Source organism: Pieris napi, chromosome 6, assembly GCF_905475465.1.
Source record: "Pieris napi chromosome 6, ilPieNapi1.2, whole genome shotgun sequence".
In the NCBI taxonomy this organism is placed as follows: domain Eukaryota; kingdom Metazoa; phylum Arthropoda; class Insecta; order Lepidoptera; family Pieridae; genus Pieris; species Pieris napi.
This window is the reverse complement of record NC_062239.1, coordinates 11,281,441-11,300,362: the sequence shown is the minus strand read 5'-3', so window position 1 is coordinate 11,300,362 and position 18,922 is coordinate 11,281,441. Positions and strand designations below refer to the sequence as shown.

Genomic DNA, 18,922 nt, shown 5'->3' with positions numbered 1-18,922 from the left:
AAATGTTTTATTTAAATATAACTGAATTAAGAATCTTGCATACACAATAATTAAGATTGCGACTGGGCTTCCTAACGTATAGCTCATCCGAAGTTATTCCAACTAGGTGTTCCAGTGTTCCGGCGACGACATGAATCTAGTTCTGACAGGCGGCGTCACTCCCGCCACGTCACCCAAAGTGCTCTCACCCGGTACGTTGATATCTCCCCCACCCGCGCCGGCACCCCGCCTTTTAGCCCAACACATCGCGCACCAAAACCTCCTCGCGAGGCAACAGGAGAACCTCCTTTTAGCCTCCCTCCGCCCTCCCCTCTACCCCTTCCTACCTAGCTACGCTCCCGTTCGGTCCCCTAGCCCCTATCTCCCCGTTCTCCAACAGAACATACTGCCAACTAAGCGTACGTACGACCGCGCATTTACGCCCACGGAAACTGCCGCAAAAAGACCGTATTTGCAGCCGCAAATGACACCTATGTCGCTGCCCATGCTGTCGTATGCGACGTCTTCGCCGATTTTCTCGTATGCCAACACGAGTCCAATGCTTTCTTCGTATAGTGCAATGCCAACCGCGCTGCCACCTGGTCTTCAGGGCTACGGCTCTGCGCTCTCTGCCTTACCGGCGTCTATGACAAACCCGTTCCCCGGGTCGTTGTCTATGTTCCCAACTTACCCGTACTATCCGGGCGTTTAGATGCGATACGGAGCTTTAGAATGTTAGGTAGATTGTTAAGTTTTTTTATTTTCCGTGACGCGATCACTTGTTTTTTTAAATGTATATTTTTATAAGTAAAATTAAGATTTCTATCAATTTATAAAGCCAATAAATTTTCGCCTGCTTTATTCGACTATTGTCGTTTTATGAAATCTTTGTTTGTATATTATGAAAATGGAAAATGACACGTTAGATTTTGGAATAGGTTTAAGTATCGTTTTTTTTATAATTAGGTAATTAGGAAGTTTATACCTAGATGATAGATAGAGCAACTAATGAAGTTAAAGATTCGTGAATGAATTTTGTGCTTTGGGACCAATTTTGCGACTCTTAAGTCGGAATGACAGGGTATTCAAATGACAAGCTCAAACTGGCATCAAGTGCCTTCTAATGAATTTAGTAAACTAATATTACGGCAAATATTGCAGCTTTTAGGTTAGTCTATGAAATCAATTTGTTGAGTATATATCGACTTTAATCATTGTTGAATTCTTTAATTTTATTCTTTAATCGATGGTTGTTTCAGTGACAAGTAGTGTGTAGTTTTTGTTTTTCTTATACGTTGTGATTTATTGTAAGACATTCCATTTTTGAAATAGAAACGTTTGGCAACTAAGTCTGATTTAAGTCTGATAGGTACGGTACTTATTTTGATATTTTAAGGTACTTAAACACGATTTCAGTACAATACTTTTGTGATTAGGGCAACTTTTTACTTATGGCAACTTTGTTAATGCACTCTAGTTAAGACTTAGTTATCGTTAGTTGGCAGTGTGTACGTCCTAAAGGCAGCTAAAATCCTATTTTCATACCTTCCACTTACCTTCTAACGTAAAAGGTTGTGTCGAAAATGTGATACTAAATTTGGTTTATCTATGGACTCTATAATTCTAGTAACGTCATTGTTTATGGTGTACCATCGTCAAATTCACATAGGTAATGGGGCTTCCGTCACAAAAAACATGGTGTATTGGCTAATCTATGTTCTGTCATATCTAAATTTAATTACTTATTGCAACCTTACCAATTTTCACTGTATGTTAAAATTCTAAACTAAACACTCAAAATGGCGGCTGCCGTCATGTGTCAATTAAAAGTCAATTCATTGAAGGATATATCAAAGAGGTCTTATTCATAAATGGACTACAAACCCTGTTATTACATATGTGACTTAAACAAAATATTATATATATCCTTGGCTTGTAGTACGTTTATTAATAATACCGTACTTTACGGCAATAGCAGTCCAATATTTCTTATAAATAATAACTAACAATTAATTGGTAACGCTGCAAAATCTTAGTTTAGATAATCAATTATATGTTTTATTGTTATAAAGATTGTAATTTGTTTCTTACCCTTGTGTGATGGAAAATGAGCATGCATCGTTCGGTAAGTTTGCACAGTTTGATAATACGAATCAGTGATACAGTATTTTGGTTTGTACAGGGTTTTTGGTACTTAAGTAACATCAGTCTCAAAGTACTTGACTAGATATTAACATAAGAAGAGGTCAGCTATTCAGATTAACATGTATACTATACAATAGTTCGCGGCATAATCTAGAGGTGGCTTGCGCAAAACATAGATAAAAAATAGAAGTCCATAGACAACTGTACGACTAAGTTCGCTAGTCTCTGAATCTTACTCTAAAATATTTCATTCGTAAACTACTACTTACTATACTCTAATTATTAATTCCGTAGAATTCTGACATTTAATAAGTGTTGCTACTAAAAAAAGTTCTCCATCGAAAAAGGGACAAGTTTGACTTATTTGAGGGTAATAAAAAAATGCTACGTATTTTTTATGTTTTACCTACAAAAAGGTAAGTCTAAATATTTACTTACTCAAGTGACCTAATACAAAAATAACAAATATTTCAATATCACTAACAATATATCGAATTAACTTTAATTACTTTATATTTTATTCTTTAGCTGGCGTCACTGCCTACTAATTCCAGGTTTAGTAAATCTTTAAAAAAAAAATGTTATCTTTATTTGTGCGTTTTTTACTGTTTGTGATGAAAAATAACGTAATTACCACTCGCCGTTAAACCACTTTTAATGTGGAGCAGCGCACTTAATAATATGGATACATTAACTAATAATAAAATTTATGTATAGACTTAGATGTTCAGACTCGTATTGAAATTGAAAAATGTGCCCGGCCAAAAAGGTTTGCCATCACTGACATGTCAAAAAATGATAGTTGTCAGAATTTTACGGAATTCAAAATCAGAGTATAACATTATTTCGATACTATAACACTAAATAATATCCTTCTATAGCGCTGTGTCACTGTGACCAGGTCCACTTGATCAAATGTTCCTTTCAGGTTATGGTAGCTTAAAGTATCAAAATCATTAAATGTTCCATATTCGAAAGTTGAAACAATACAACAATAAACTTTTGATGAATAAAAACATTGATATACCGTTTCATTGGTTATTAAGACATATATCTATATAAGAACTCACTAGTATAAGATTATAACATCATACCTGTATCACTGGTTAAGGGTAGCATGAATATCTATAGCTTTATGTTAAGGTTGTGTGCATGGTGACATATTTAATCATTTTCCAGCACACAAATGGCCGGACACAAATAATTACGTATCTGTATTTCTATGTCCAAGACCATAGATATGATACATTGGTGATTACATAAAGTATCAAAACGTTCCAGTCCGTGAATCACCAGTGTTTGTCATATTTTTACTCTGATTGTACAAGACAATTTGGCATAATGGTCAGTTAACATGGGATTCTGCTATATTATCATTTCACTAAGCTGTAGATTTAACATTAGGTAACAATAAGTAATTTGTTTAATAGCAGACGCAACTATTGTAGTAATCTCGCTCAAATATGTGCGAGTTTAAATATTGAGGTCGGTCGTTGTCTGTTCTTCCGCGAGTTAAATGGAATAGTTTTAGCGGATTTCAATGCGTTAATTATAACGGGTCATGTGTCTAAAGTACGAGTTGTATTACGACTCGTTTTACGTAGCGAAAACTACTAGTATTTTAGTTGTATCCTATACAAAATGTTGACAGTTATTTTTTTTAAAAACTGGCATCAATAGACCCAAGATGGTGGACGCTTGAATCCGTTAATCTATTTTTCATTTAAATTATCGTTTTGGTAATGGCCAAATGAACGGTTGCTTCCATTGCAATATATTTTGTTGTGGTAAAGGGGTTTTCAATCAAATGAGGCTTGCTTAAAACTTAAACGAATAAATTCTTTGAAATATCTTTTTCGCAAGTTGCATCTGCATACCTTCTTTCTCGCTTCACCTGATAGTTGGGAAATATTGTATTTACAAATTACGATTTTTTTTAAATATACGCACGTCACAGCATAGATCGTGTGACTGGGACTTGCTCGTTTTTGAATCGTGTTTAATATAAGAACATTTCTTATTATAAGGGACTTTTGGTTCATTAATATTGAATACTTAATAAATCAATTTGTCGTTATTCCGATATTGTGCGTTTCACTGGTATTGGTTGGTTGTGCTATTACGTTTATTGTGAAGGCTTGAATAATGCTTGACATTTACTAACATCGTCGGTTTGGTATCGACTGACTGAATGACGAACTAGACTATTAGGGTTATACTTACGACGCCAGCGTTGCGTTGGTTATATTTATACGTTTATTATCTAAGATTTATGTAAGTGATTTGACAATTACGAGAGTAACACGGCTGTTTGTCCACCACCGCCGTCACCGGGACGTCACCGAGAACGAGATTATTGCGGGCCGAGTTTAAGATGACGTGACGGCGATCGTGTGTCCACTGCGCCGATATATCTGTGGCTCAGTTTTTCAAAACAAACGTGTTTTAAGCCCGCTCATCGGCCCGTCATAAAACCTTGCCGAGTTCTAGCGGTCACGCCGAACTACTCGAGACATCGGCGGCCGGGATCGGCGGGCGTGCGGTGGACACATGGCCATATTAAATGTATGTATCGCTAAATCGGCGCCGTCATCTCGTCGTACTCGGTGACGTCCCGGTGACGATGGTGGTGGACAAACGGCCTATGTATCAACCCAGGTGTTTCACGGTAAATACATTGGCGGGAATAATTAGATGTGTTTCTTAGCTTTGCTAGGAAAATAGATCCGTTTTCTACCATCCAAAATCTGGCTAAATGCGCCAAGTCCTATGCTAAGAATGTCTATCTTCAAGTTGGATAAAATGTATTTCTTGTATTACATATACGCGAATTATTGTCTGGCTGAATTTTATACATGCATAGTAATTGATAAGTGATTTTCCTCATGCTTTGAATTATTCGTAACTTTCTTCACAAGTATACATAATAGCACAATCATAATCCCTTTTTGTCCTGCTCCTAACAAAGTTGCTTTGTAGCACTATTTAAAAAACCTCTTCAACCAAGTGATTTGTGTTTTAAGCACAATATGGGCTTTAGACTAAAAAATTTATCTGAGCTTACAGCGTTTAAACCATTATTTCCGAAACTGAAGGGTAAATTCAACTAATACTGGAATGGAATACATAAGTGTGTTATGTAATTGTGTTCGTACGTAGAATAGGGGTAGGTATTTTAACGTAATGTAAGCTCAGTTAGCTAATACATAAAATGTTCTGCATGGTCCGGTGATAGATGAACCGTTCTGGGCTGAAAGCTTAAGTGTGACGTAGAGGAGAGTGTGCTTTCTATAGAAAGTGTATCATGGTGTTAAGGTTGGTTGAATGAAACGTAAGTATCATTGTGGGATCACGTGCGGTCTTATACTATCGCAAAGTGTCTTGTGACCTCAACTGAGACTTTTAAATGTATATACAGAATGTACTCTTATAAAACACTAGGTATATAATCTATCGTAGGCGAATCGAGTAACCCTATTTCTAATTACAAAACGATATTTGTTACATGAGAAACTTAAGCGAACGAGATGAACGTCGCAATCTGACAGCTGTCATTTAGTCTTACAGGCTCATTCTGTTGAGTATCTTTAATGTCCTATTAAATTAATTAAACACGGTAATAGTTTGAATTTTAGAGGGTAATTTATTAAATCTTAATAGATCTCTTCAAATAATTTTTGCGCGGCATCAGCAAAGCAAACTCGCTCGGGTTTTTCGTGTAGTCCTGAGTTAGATTTGTTTAAATGATAAGCTACTATGGAGATAATAATAGAAATATCGATTTATTGCTAATTTCACTAAGACCGCTGATCCCTAGTGGACGATAAATCTGTTAATGGAGCTAAAATCGTCTATAACTTAATCGTAGCATAAATACTTTTATTCTGTATATATAAAATGGTAAGCAGTTGGGGTCGCATAATATTGGTGCAAGTAAAAGGGTACCAGGCGTACATAAGTTTAGTGAAGTCCGCAGTAGCTTGGTGACTAGGAGCTGCGACGTCGTGCGTAACATAACGGTGAGGTGTAAGCACTGCTTTGGTGGACTGTTAATGCGTTCAGTATGGTGAGTGTTCATCATTTTAATTACATTGTGACGTCTGTGAATAAACGCGTATCTCGCTGACAGTTGTCGCAATTCTTACTTTGTGAATTTAAATTCTAGCCGTTTAGAATTGCTGTCAAAATGCCAACGAGATACAGATTATAACATCAGTGATTCTTATATACAAATATATTTATGGGACCAGTATTTATATAAAGCTGAAATGTGAGGGATCCATTTTGGTTATCAATGGAAACATATTTGTGACTAACAAGAAATCTTACGCATGAAGTATTTATATATTCATAATTACGTTTTTATTCGTTTTATGGTAGATAACAGGTGTTTATTGTAAGGAATTTATCCAGGTCCGCTGACGTACTATTACCCAGCTATGGGTCCTACGTTACCACCCCCTCTGGTCTACTGGGGTTATCCGACACCACCAGTTTCACCAGCCCATTACTACCATCAGCCACATCACCCACAGACTATGGTAAGGGTAATAAGTGAGTTACAACCAATTATTTTATTCGCTCTTAGAAATGTTTTTCTTGATTATTGTTACAACAAAAACTCACAATTTATCTAATAAGGGAAAGGTAGGACTTTTTTTATAACCTTTAACATGGATCCCATAATTTATCAAGTAAGAACAATGTGTTTTCCAGATGCCGGAAGTGCTACCAGTCGGGGGCGGATCCCCGCTACCCATACCTCCCCCAGCAACTTGCCCCGAATGGCCTATATTCATGGTCAACTGATAATCGTTAATAACTATAGATAATGCAAAAATATATTCAAGTTTTTTGTCAATGTCAAAACTGACTTTGACAACTTATTGTGGCGCTCAACATTCAAGGCCTTAAAAAAGGTACAAATAAAAGTAAAATCACTTGCCAATAAATTATATTCACGTTATATTTTATCTTCGAAATATATTTTATATAAAATTTATATTTTATCAGATTGATATTACAGAAATCTTAAATACCTCTTTATTTAGGTTCTATCTTGTTTTCAGCTGCTATTTATATCTAACCTGTGGATAAATCTATTACGGATCTATTTTTGTTAACATTGTATTGTTTTTAACATCACATGAGGTATTCATTTTTTCTTCCTAACTCAGTTTATCACTGTTATTTAGTAGTTAGAGTTAATATGAATGGATATAATTTAATAAAAACGAGCAATAATATTATTTTTAAATAAAACATTTAATATTGAAAATCTATATTTATAAGATAAATTGTCTAGATACCCAAAATTCATAGTGAAACTGATATAAGTGATATATTTATTACTGATATGGTCTCTGCGAAAAGAGTCCCGGTAAAGCGGTTATACGAACATATATAATGCTACGCGTCATTTCATTTTCATTCAGAAATATATTAAATATACTTTTAATTATCAATTTGTTAAACTATAATGACGTAACAATGATGTCACCATAAATAAGGTAAAATTGCTTTGACCTCAAACCGTAAGATGGTTCTCTTTCCGCAATGATTTTATTAATAATTTTCTAAAGTTGTCTAATTTATCAATTAACATGTTGTATTGCCAAATTGGATACTTATTACTTTAAATTTAATATATATGTTATCGGAATATTTAATTAAAAAAATTATCGTCTTAATATTATCTCAATTTTAGACTTATCTGATAAAATTATTTTAATTAAGATTGTGTATGCGATAGAAAAATTTAAAACTCAAAACTCATTTAAAGTTCTTGTGAATGAAAATTCAAAATTTAAACAATTTTTTTTTATTTAAGAACGGTGCTTCAATTCTCTTTAAATACCAAATATGTTATGTCTTTTGAAAGGCGAAGCTCAATTAGTTCATATTAGTTAGTTGCCATAAGTTTAGTCGTGCATAACTTTGAATAAAACCTTTGTGATTTGCTCAATAACTTATTGATAGCAATAACTGAATAGATATATTTAAAATTTTATTTCGAAATGCCAAATTCTATGGACTAAAGTTAAGAAAGCAAAAATGCGTATATTATTGAAAACATACTAATGCACGATATTATAAATTTACACCTTATTAATGCAGTTTTCTAACTTTAGTTTGTTTTTAAGAATTGGTTAGAATTGCACGATACCCTTAGCTTACAGGGTCTTGAGGAAATTTTGACAATTAGTTTGTAATTAGTTATAAGAGAGAAACAACAAAATCTGAATGTCTTCCATACATTAAGTTGTCACAATATAGATTTTACGATCACAGTTCATAGATAGTATTTTATTCTTAAATCTATAATTATTAATGATTGTTTTCCTTCTGTTTTAAGATTCTTCCTGTGATTTCTTGTATTTCCTATTGTACAACGATTATATTAAGCTACAAATATATTTTTACTGAATATAGAAAGCGATATTATATATATTCTTGTGTTATTACAGAATCGCATTTCGATAAATCTGTTTAAAATAAATTTTATTTTTATAATAAAAATCTATATTTAACAAAATTTTATCTTTAGTCTAAGGATTTTACGGTCAGTTTATTTTAAGAATAGATAAATATTTGTTCTATATAAAATCTACTTTATTTTCGTTACAAATATTAATATATGTTTATAAGTGATCAATATCCATGACGTTAAATTTAAAATACCCAAAATAATTAGATTTATCTTTTGTTACTTTTTTACTGTTATCCAGTGATCGGAAAATATTGTTACCTATATGTTATGATCGTAATATATAATGTCAATTATAAAAAATGTAATTAAAACTTTGTTAAGATTGGTTAACACTAAAAATAATGTGGAACATTTGTTGTTGAGTGACTATTGGAACATTGAACAAAAAATAGTTGAAATATGTGTTCTTCATTACATATAAATAATGAGAGATAGCGCGCACTCAAAGCAACTTAATTGATTGGCACTCGATAACTACCTAAAGAAAGAACGAGACTCGAATCGGACTATAGCTGTCGAAAAATGACTTTTTTTAATAAAGATGCTTTACTCTAAAGATGTTAATTTTACGAAGTTTTTATTACATTTCTCATATTTTAATAGTTAAATTTAGATAAATTAGAATGTGCAATGTTTATTTTAAATCTTTCGAAATACCAATGTTTGGTTTATCTTAATAGTAGAATTGTTCTAATAAATGAATAAATTACAAGAAAATGTTTTATTTCATGATGGTTTGATAACTTCTGAGGACCGTGACACCTGATCCAATCCAATTGCGCAGTCAAATTTGTTCAACTTTAAATTGTCGGAGACCAAAAACAAAAAGTAATTTTAAATTACCAATTTCCTCGGCAATTTACTCACTCTTTCACCTACACCAAGCCTTCAAAGACTTATAATTTTTTTTTCATCTCATGCATCTAGTTTACATACAATTTACAAAAAGAAGATATATAGAAGTGTGTATAACATTTTGCTAAAATGCGGCCCCAGTCTGTTAGGCTTCCAATTTTCCCCGTAGCTCGTCTGTAGCTAACTTTTTTAAAGGTTTGAGGGTAAACATTTAACAAGGCGTCGAAACACACGAGATTGTGCATTCTTGACTGTTCCGGACTGTCCGAAGTTTTAGGTTTCTTATCGCTATCGTATGCTTTGAGTACTGCTTTTCAGGACAGAGTCAAGTTATCCTTGAGAAGCGAATCTCGACAAACAGTAAACAATCTTATAATATCACTTCAATTTAAGGGCTAGAAAAGTTCGTAAAAAAAATCTTTGCAAGTTTAAATACTGTCCAAGTAGGTTTAATGAGTTCTTCCGTAACTACTTTTCTGTATGAATATTGAATGCCTCAGTTAGCGCAAGTGGTAAAGCATAGTTTAGCATAGCATTTATTACGAGCGTGTTTACCGTGATGTTACCAGTTAAAATTATTATCGATAGACCAAAATTTGTTATTGTATATTTATTAGCCATTCCTTATACCTGGACAGTGGCAATTCATTCAGCCAGAGTGAAGACACACGTGATTACGTGCCGTGAATGCCGGAACGCGATAGTGACGTGTATAGGAACATTTTATTATCATCAATTTGGTCTTACTAGGATTCAAGCAATTCAGCATCATGGCACCATTTCATTAAAGCATCAGTCATCGTTCAACAGAGAAAGGGCTATATATAAATAATATATAATAAATAAAGGGCATATTAATTATCAAGCGGTCATTAAGGTACAAAGGGTAAAATCTATAGAGGAAGGGCATGGTTTTTTTCATTTAAGTTTTTCTTAATTTTGTCGGTAAACTTTACATTTAAAAGTAAGCTTGTACTTCTACCTGCCTGGAATCCGAATTGATAGCGGTCAGTCCGGAGAAAACGTTATATTTGTTCTTGAATGGATTAGATTGCAATATACGTAGTATTATTTTTAAATTGTTGATATCCTTTATCAGAAAGAATTTCGGTCTTTGTTTTCTTCATAGTCACGCTTCCCAAATTTTGTAAGAGCGGTTTCAAACTTTACAAAAAAAGTCTCAGACCCAGGACATTATGACATGACAAAATTAAATTCCATTTTATCTACTACATTGATATATATTTAGTTAACCCTATTGTTAGATAGTATGAATAATAGAACAAATTTCATAAAAACTCTTTTATTACATAAATTAAAACAATGTACATTATAATAATTGCACTGTCGTGTCAATAAATAATTTAAGCGGCACTTAGGTAAGGCCTATATGAATTGCCGAGGTCTTTACTATTTACAAATTCAAAAAAGGTTTTAATCAGTATTTATTTTCTTTGAATATCCGTTCTATTGATATCTAGTACTGTGAACATTAGGCTCGGCGCGAACAGGCCACCTTCCAGGCACTGCAGGCTGTCGCGCGGTACAACCACAATCAGCTACTGGTGTCTAGAACCCGTTCTTTGCTGGGAATTCTTACAATGGACTCCGATACGGAAAGTTTACTCGCTCAATGTCATACGTCAAAGCCGTCGCCGCTTTTATTGAGTACATCCAATTTTAACTAGACTATGTTACGTCTGGTTTATGCGACACTGGCCTGTAGCGACCACAAGTGGTGTCGTTGTCGCTGGCCACCAGTGGCTGTGGTCAGTAGCCCCTTTGCGCCGAGGTACTGCATAGAACTGTCTAAAAAACCTGGATACCATAATGGACACCGAATTCCATCTCTTTCTAGAGATACACACACTCCAAAAAGTTCAAGGGCTTTCAAGGGTTTGATTCAGAACTATGTTAAAATAGTATGGGGTTTTATATTCTATGTTATACATACCCCACCCCATAACATTAAAGCGACTTTGTGACTTTATTTGACAGAGTATTTAGATAGAGACAGAATTCCCAAGGTGTGGTTTCATAGACCTTGACACAACTTGTGATGAGAGCAGTGGCGTAACTATACCATCTGGGGCCCGTGGCAGTTCTTTTGATGATCAGTGAAAATCGTCCCTACTCAGTTTAATTCTAATAAACTTCGAGATTTTCAGCGTAGGTACTCAATAATTACACGTTGCATATGTCCCACTAATGGCAATAGGCCTCCTCTCTTAGGCGAGAGGGAATGGTCTGTAGTCCCCACGCTAGCCCAATGCGTATTGGAGAGTTCACATTCATCCATAGAACATAATATCTCTTGGGCAGGGGCCCTCTTAGGTCGGGGCCACTCTATTGTTACGCCACTGGACGAGAGCCTTCTTCCAGCGTCGACTATGTACTTGATGGAAGTAAATAATAAGAATTGGGGCCTATTATATCGTTACATTACATTAAACAGCGCAATGGAAGATGTTTTAGTCTTATAAAATTAAGAAATATTATAGATATAACAAGTACATCCTAAAAGGCGCAATCTAATTTTTATCTTATATCTATTTAGTAAAACCAATGAATTCTATATAAAATTTAAATTTGGTTATAAAATGCCCCAATTTCTGTTATTTGGCCTCAAATCGAGTACTTTCACTTCATATGGTAGACACTAATCACTGTATTAATAGTCTTGGCCTTATTAAATTACAGTCTGGCCTTTAATTCACTTTATCCCTACACTTAGACGATTTACATTTATACTAGGACTCTTCCTGTCCCGGTACATGTGCCAGAAAGATTTGGTGCGGCGCGTGCGCACCTTGTGATGATACCTGGAAAGTATTTGTAGAGTTAATTTTTAAAATGTATTTCATTTGAAAAAATTAAGAATTTTTAATTTTTCCTTTTGATAGGATATAAAGGGAAAGCGATAAATTGAATTCACACTGTACAAGTGTATTTTTTTTTTAATTATTCATAAACATACTTTTCATATTGCAGGTTTATTACCTTTAGTTATTTAGTTACGAATATTAACCTGAATAATCTGTGGCGTCTGCTGTTGGGTCTGTTGCTGAGCCTGTATGCTGATGGACGCGTTGGGATTATTCTGCATCTGCATACGGATCATGTTCAGCTGGGCTTGTGACAGCATTAGCTGAGGAAATAAAACATTTATTTTTATTAGTTTCTTATGTTTTTAACATGTGTTGGGGGCCTCATAGCCTAGCGGTCTTATTAAGTGGCAGCTAGGTGAGGGGTACCGGGTTCGATTCCCGGTTCGAGGGCAAGTTTTAATTTAATTTAAATTTGTTCTCGCCCTTTGGGAGGGTTGTGCGGTACCGGGCGAGTGCCTAAACCGTACATGGAGGACATGATCGAATTTCTAAGGCAAAAACCACGAATGATAAAAATCTCATACTTGGCGCTGGCTAATGCACAAACCGTGCCAGAGCCATAAAAAAAAAAACATGTGTTAGATTCATATCAAATATATATATAAATATATGTCAGGGAATGCTAGGGTTATCAGGAATTTATTGAGTCAATTGACCGTTAATTTTAATTGTTGCTTTGTTTAATCATTGTGGTTTCTTCTACAACTTTTAGAATCATAATTTATATTAATTCAATTTGTTTTGTTACTATTTAATTGTTTAATAGATTGGAATAATAATAATATTGATTGGGTATCCAGTGGAGCATTATGGTGATGAGAGGTTGGACCGAGTTGGGTCTGGTAGATTGGGATTAAAAATGAGATCGGTGCCCTTAACCCGTTGCTCTTTATAATTTAAGCTAAAGTGTTATTTGTAGTGTTAAAAGGAATCAATTAAACTAAATATTGTATAAGAATGATTTGTGTCATTTGTGCTCGCAGTTTACCCACATGTCAATATCGATGGAGTGATGATATTTCTCAGACATACAGTACTTATATTATTTTAATAATTTTGATCAACATAAAAAATTATATACTCATTTATATCCACTAGTTACTATACATGACAAATAAACTGTTGCTGTTTATCTATATATATATAATGAAAATGGTTTTCGTTTGAGGCTCAATCACGCCTAAACCACTGATCGTATCGACATGAAACTACCACCATTCGATGCGAAATTTTTCCTAGATGGTTATTGGCTATTTATTTTTATTTTATTTATTTTTATTGCTGTTTTACTTTTATGAAAATTTATCCATACGGACTTCACCGCGGAAACATTCGGGGAGGCTTCCTAGAACCTCTAAACGTCAACATCTGTTAAAAACTCGATTTTCGAAATATTTCAATTTTCTTAGCGGGAAGTTAAAAAGAAGAATAATAAAAATATGAAAAAAAAATAAAATAATGAAACATAAAATTTATTTTAATTCGTCCAGCAAAGCGGGCGCGAAACGGCTAGTAAATTTATATATCTATTACAATAAAGAAAAATTAAAAGAAATATCTCAAAAGTAAACCTAATTGATGAAACTAAGTAATATACTTCCACTTAAAATTTAGCAAACGTACTTAGAAGCCTTAATATATTACATAGATTTAGGGAGCGTTCAAGTATAAAGTAACGAATTTTGGGATGGGGGGGGGGGGGGGGGGGTTTGTAAAACGCTACGATGCTGGGCGGGGATTGAATTACGCGCTATTGTTAATATTATTTTCGACTTTCCAGCACATAATGGCAACTTTTAGGTATAAAGAGTCACTAGGTGGTCACGGAAAAAACGTTACGGCGCGTTACATGGGGGGGTCAATTTTCTCCAAATATTGCGTGACGTAATACTTGGACGCTCCCTTACATAGGTTATGATTTTGCTGGAATTAAACATTAAACTCAATTAATATCCAATCCCACAACCATAACCTCCTTTTAAAGTCGGTTAAAATGAAACATTGGTTATGGAACTTTGTATTCTACCTGTATGGGTTGTGGTTCTTGCTGTTGGGACTGCGACTGGGCCTGGAGGATGATGGGCGCGTTGGGGTTGTTCTGCATCTGCATGCGGATCATGGTCAGTTGGGCTTGTGACAGGATAAGCTAGAAAGGAAATTCTAATATTATATATATAATATATAGATTTAAATTTTATTGATCTTATGTAGGAATTCACGGATTAATGTTGAATAATCAAGCAGCGGGGCGGGAACAAAAGGCAGATACCGCGTAGAATCCTGGATGCGTTGCCGACCTTCTAAAATTACATCATAACTATTTTGAGAAAATTAAAGATAAATTGTTTTACTCTCAATACCTTTTGACGTATAAAAGCTAAAAATTGAATACGGATGGTGGCGCTACAGGCGCTGAAGGTGATGAACATTTTCGCTTTCTTTCTTGAGACTATGTTATGAGTATATGAGTATGTATTTTAATATTTTTAGCTTGGTGTTATTCCTATTGTTTTTTAATTTTGTTTAATTCATTTTATTACCTTTGTACATTTGTTTGAAAGATAATTTTTAAAAATATTTTTATTAATTACTATTATAATATTAACGATAGGATCTAAAAAGTATAATATAAGGTACTTTGTATTAAATTATTATAACCCAGAATTTTCAGTTCTACGCGAATTATTAATTAATTTAGGAAACCGGTATTTTTAAACAAAAATCGTCGTATGACAAACAAAAAATGATACAAAAATGTGTCTGCTAGCTAGCGTACTTACAGGAACATGTTGTACTTCTCCAGATGAGTTCACGACTTGTTGTAACAATGTGACAGCTTGATTGCTGCTACTCGCTGACGTCGTACTTGATGACGGCTGAAATTAAAAAAAAAAAGTTAAGCTATCACCTCGACGTCCGTCGTTCTATAACGGAGCGTTTTTTAAGTCAGTTTTTTCCGCAAACCACGTCTATGCCACCAGCCCACTGAAGTATTTCCGTAACAATTCGAGGGTCCTTCAAGAAAAGAGCGTGCCAATTCTTTAAAAGCCGGCAACGCACTTGCGATCCCTTTGGCAATTCGAGTGTCTATGGGCGGTATCACTTAGCCACCTGCCCGGATTCCCCGTTCTTTAAATAAAAAGGCACGAATACAATAAAAAAATTCTGCTAGAGTTTGAGTATTACACAACAAATTATTCCCAATGTGGTTAAAAGCATTATTATAATGATCATCAAAGATCACATCTAATATGTGTGTGTTTACCTGAACAATTTGAGTGCAAGGTTGTGTCACAACTTGTGTACTCGCAGCTGGAGATGTGTGTTGCACTGGGACCTGAAATTTCTTTCTATAGTTAGTAAACCAGTATTTTATTTTTATCTTAAGATAAGATTATTTTACTTAGTTTCGACTTTGATTCTTCCCTTATAGTAGGGGAGCCCAAGCGGGGATTTCGGGATTTACTACGTGACAGATTAATATACAGGTGGATACCTTGTACCTGGTTAAGTACCTCAACCAAATATCCATATAGGTATATGGCCGCCAGTCAAGGATAAAGGATCAAATTAGTAAAAAAATAATCATCAGACTTTCTCGAGCGCGTCAGATTAAGTCAGGGTGAGTTAATTACATGAGAAATATACACTAAGAAGTGTATATTTCACTAATCTGACAATTTGCAATTAAAGTAAAGAAAGGGGAGGGCTGCAAAGTTGTAAAAAAAAACGTCACCTCAAATCGAGCGTGGCTCATTTATTTTTAATTTTGAAGGTAATATATAATCTGACGATTTCCACAAGCCGAAGTCAGAAAAATTCGTCGATAAAGATTACATAACAGTCTATCAATCTAGGTTTATAGATCCTGTTTTTTTTATGGCTCTGGCACGGTTTGTGCATTAACCAGCATCAAGTTCAGCATTCGTGCTTTTTGCCTTAGAAATTCGACCATGTCCTCCATGTACGGTTTAGGCACTCGCCCGGTACCGCACAAGCCTCCCAAAGGCCGAGAACAAATTTAATTTAAATTAAAACTTGCCCTCGAACCGGGAATCGAACCCGGTACCCCTCACCTAGCTGCCACTTAATAAGACCGCTAGGCTATGAGTCCCCTATAGACCCTGTTATGTGTATTATACTAGACCACTCTCATATATGAAGTCTAAGAGTAAGATAGTTAAAAATACTAACATTTATAGGCTCAGACGGTGCATTGACTCGGGTTTCCTCTCTGACACGGTTGAATTTTATCTCTTGTCTTGGGACTATGTCGATTAGGAAATCAAATTGGTCTGAACGAGATATTGCCATTGCTATATCGTTACGCTGAAAATAAATAATTTGTTGATAAGTCATTGGTTAATAATTCACTAAACTAATTCACAGTAAACTGTACAGGGCAACCATTTAAAAATAATATAATCATGTTAGTTTTCGTCATAACCATTTTAATTCATATTCTGTTATTATGAAAATTGGCATACAAGCAAACAAAAGGGTTTATTTTAAAACAAATTAAAAATAATAACATTCACGAATTACAGTTTTCTAGAAAAATCATGTCTATCAAAGCCGTCACTTTACCGACTGATAAATTTGAAATTTAAAACACATGGAATTTTAATGTAGGCGTAATATTTAATCAATGTAGTATCCAAATATGATAGCAAGTGGATTTTGGATGTTTTTCAGATCCGGCTTTGTTCTACGATTATGAGTCATAATATATAATAGAACAATTAGTCATAATTTATATAAATTAACATTAGCAAATAATAACTACACTGAGTACCGGCACCCATTGTTCCATCATGAAATGGAATAAATTTATTTTTACAAAAAGAAGTACACAATTATCACAGCTGAATACAGAACTTCAATGAGGATTTTATAATATATATTTAGTATTAAGGACAGATTCAATGCAGCCAAAGTGTAGGGTGAAAGACCCATAACATATACAAAAGCTTCTAAGACCGTCTTTATTCGAAAAGTGCAAATTTAGGGTTGTGCCTAAAACAAACTATTTGTAACTGGCCAAATATTGTACCTGATTGGAAACAAAAAAAAAAAGTTTTTTGTGCTGGATTACCTGCAAGGTCCTCCTCTTATTGTCTTCAGTATGTGACCAGGCCCGTAAGGTCAACTCATGAATGAATATCTCACAGGCTTTCGCAAATAATATTGGGGCTTCTGCAGATATCATTTTTACTTCCTCATCCAATTTCATAATTTTTTTAATACGGGCTAGGGGTAGTGATTGTGTTTTAAAGTCATCCTGAAAATGACAATTACTCTTCTTAAATATGGTTTTCATAATATTTTGATACAACAAGAAGTTACAAGTATTAATAAAGATGCATGAATAAATTTACAAAATAATATACATCATATTAAACACTCACAGCAGTTATTTTCTTTATATCCTCATTAACTTTAGCCCAGTAATTATTAAGTGTTGTGTGGATATGAACTGTTGGAGACTCTTCAACCTCTCCTTCAATTTCTTCTATTTCAGGAGCATTACCCTCTTGATCCCTGTGGACAACCAAAGCTTATTTATCAGTTCTATTATTATTACAAATGGAAAAGGAATTAGAAAAAGATTCAAAAAGAAAATTGTATTCTATGTTGAGTACAATTCTGTTTCATCATACATTTTGGGATTAGATACAATTACTAAGAAAGCATGATAAAATAATTTACATACATTAAACACTATTATATACTGCTTTCATACATCTTTCGCACCAAGGGAACCAAATAAGGGAGGTATGATAGAATTTAAAAAAATACTGGTGTAAAGTACCTTCTAACATTAATTACTTAGGCTAAACCGAATTAACAATGATTGCTCACTACTAAGTGGGAAATTCTTTAAGAAATTTTATTGTATAAATATGTTATGAGTACATACCTCAACGACATTGTTAAAATAACAATCCAGATTAATTTATAGATTGATAAGAATAAATAAGTCTTTTTTATTAAAGGGACCAACTGGCAAAATGATGACTGAAATATATCAAAACATTAGTGCAGACAGCATAATAAAATATGATAATAGAAATAGCATTGCAATAATTGTAAGCGCTTAAGTACTATCTTGGTAGAACGATTCTTCCAGAGGATATTTTGAATTGTTTTATTTAAACTTGATTTAAAGTTTAAAGAATTCGTAATGGGACAAATAAACAATAAACATTGTGAAGAAACTTACGTAGGCACAAGGAAGCACACCGACATCTTGTATTCACCAACAAACGATCAAGGACCTCGTAGTTTAGTATATTTTAACACTATTATGTATTTTTCAATTATGAGATAAAGTTAACGAAAAGATTAGCCGCGAGAAAAGTTATTAAAACACGGTAACCAATAATCAGTGCAATATTTGGAGATCTCCAATCAACAATTACTGAAAATCCGCCAGTTCCACGATTCGTCCACCGATGACCAGTCACAAGCTTGACGTAGTTCGGTGTTGCCATTTTGCATTTCCGGTTGAAAACGGGTTAAATTATACAAATATCAACCAATAGTTCTTGATTTTAATTAAATT

The 18,922-nt window shown here is 34.0% G+C and overlaps 2 protein-coding genes across 5 annotated transcripts in view; one reads left to right on the top strand and one right to left on the bottom strand.

Annotated features, from left to right (window-relative positions):
• The window catches only part of LOC125050462 (RNA-binding protein fusilli), an 80,430-nt gene extending 71,256 nt beyond the window's left edge, over positions 1-9,174 (top strand). The window contains exons 14-16 of one of the 3 annotated variants that reach the window (XM_047650344.1): positions 107-191; positions 6,538-6,678; positions 6,841-9,174. In XM_047650344.1, the coding sequence (XP_047506300.1) occupies positions 107-191; positions 6,538-6,678; positions 6,841-6,956 (342 nt within the window). In that variant the 3' untranslated portion in view covers positions 6,957-9,174. Of the gene's footprint in view, positions 1-106; positions 2,619-6,537; positions 6,679-6,840 lie in introns of those variants that run through there. The other 2 variants (XM_047650345.1, XM_047650343.1) reach the window with 2 other exon arrangements.
• A 2,627-nt stretch (positions 9,175-11,801) lies between these two features.
• LOC125050311 (nuclear transcription factor Y subunit gamma) lies at positions 11,802-18,865 on the bottom strand. Of its 2 annotated transcripts, XM_047650059.1 has the most exons (10): positions 18,581-18,865; positions 18,278-18,375; positions 17,766-17,898; positions 17,453-17,638; positions 16,552-16,686; positions 15,623-15,694; positions 15,138-15,233; positions 14,384-14,503; positions 12,498-12,617; positions 11,802-12,291 (listed from the first exon to the last, which is right to left on the bottom strand). In XM_047650059.1, exons 2-10 carry the CDS (start codon positions 18,286-18,288, stop codon positions 12,220-12,222), a joined length of 945 nt encoding a protein of 314 aa, XP_047506015.1. In that variant the 5' UTR covers positions 18,289-18,375; positions 18,581-18,865; the 3' UTR covers positions 11,802-12,219. The 2 variants fall into 2 exon arrangements, with proteins under 2 accessions (XP_047506015.1, XP_047506014.1); XM_047650058.1 differs by lacking the exon at positions 18,278-18,375 and having other exon boundaries at positions 11,803-12,291; positions 18,581-18,861.
• Between the last annotated feature and the right edge of the window lie 57 nt (positions 18,866-18,922).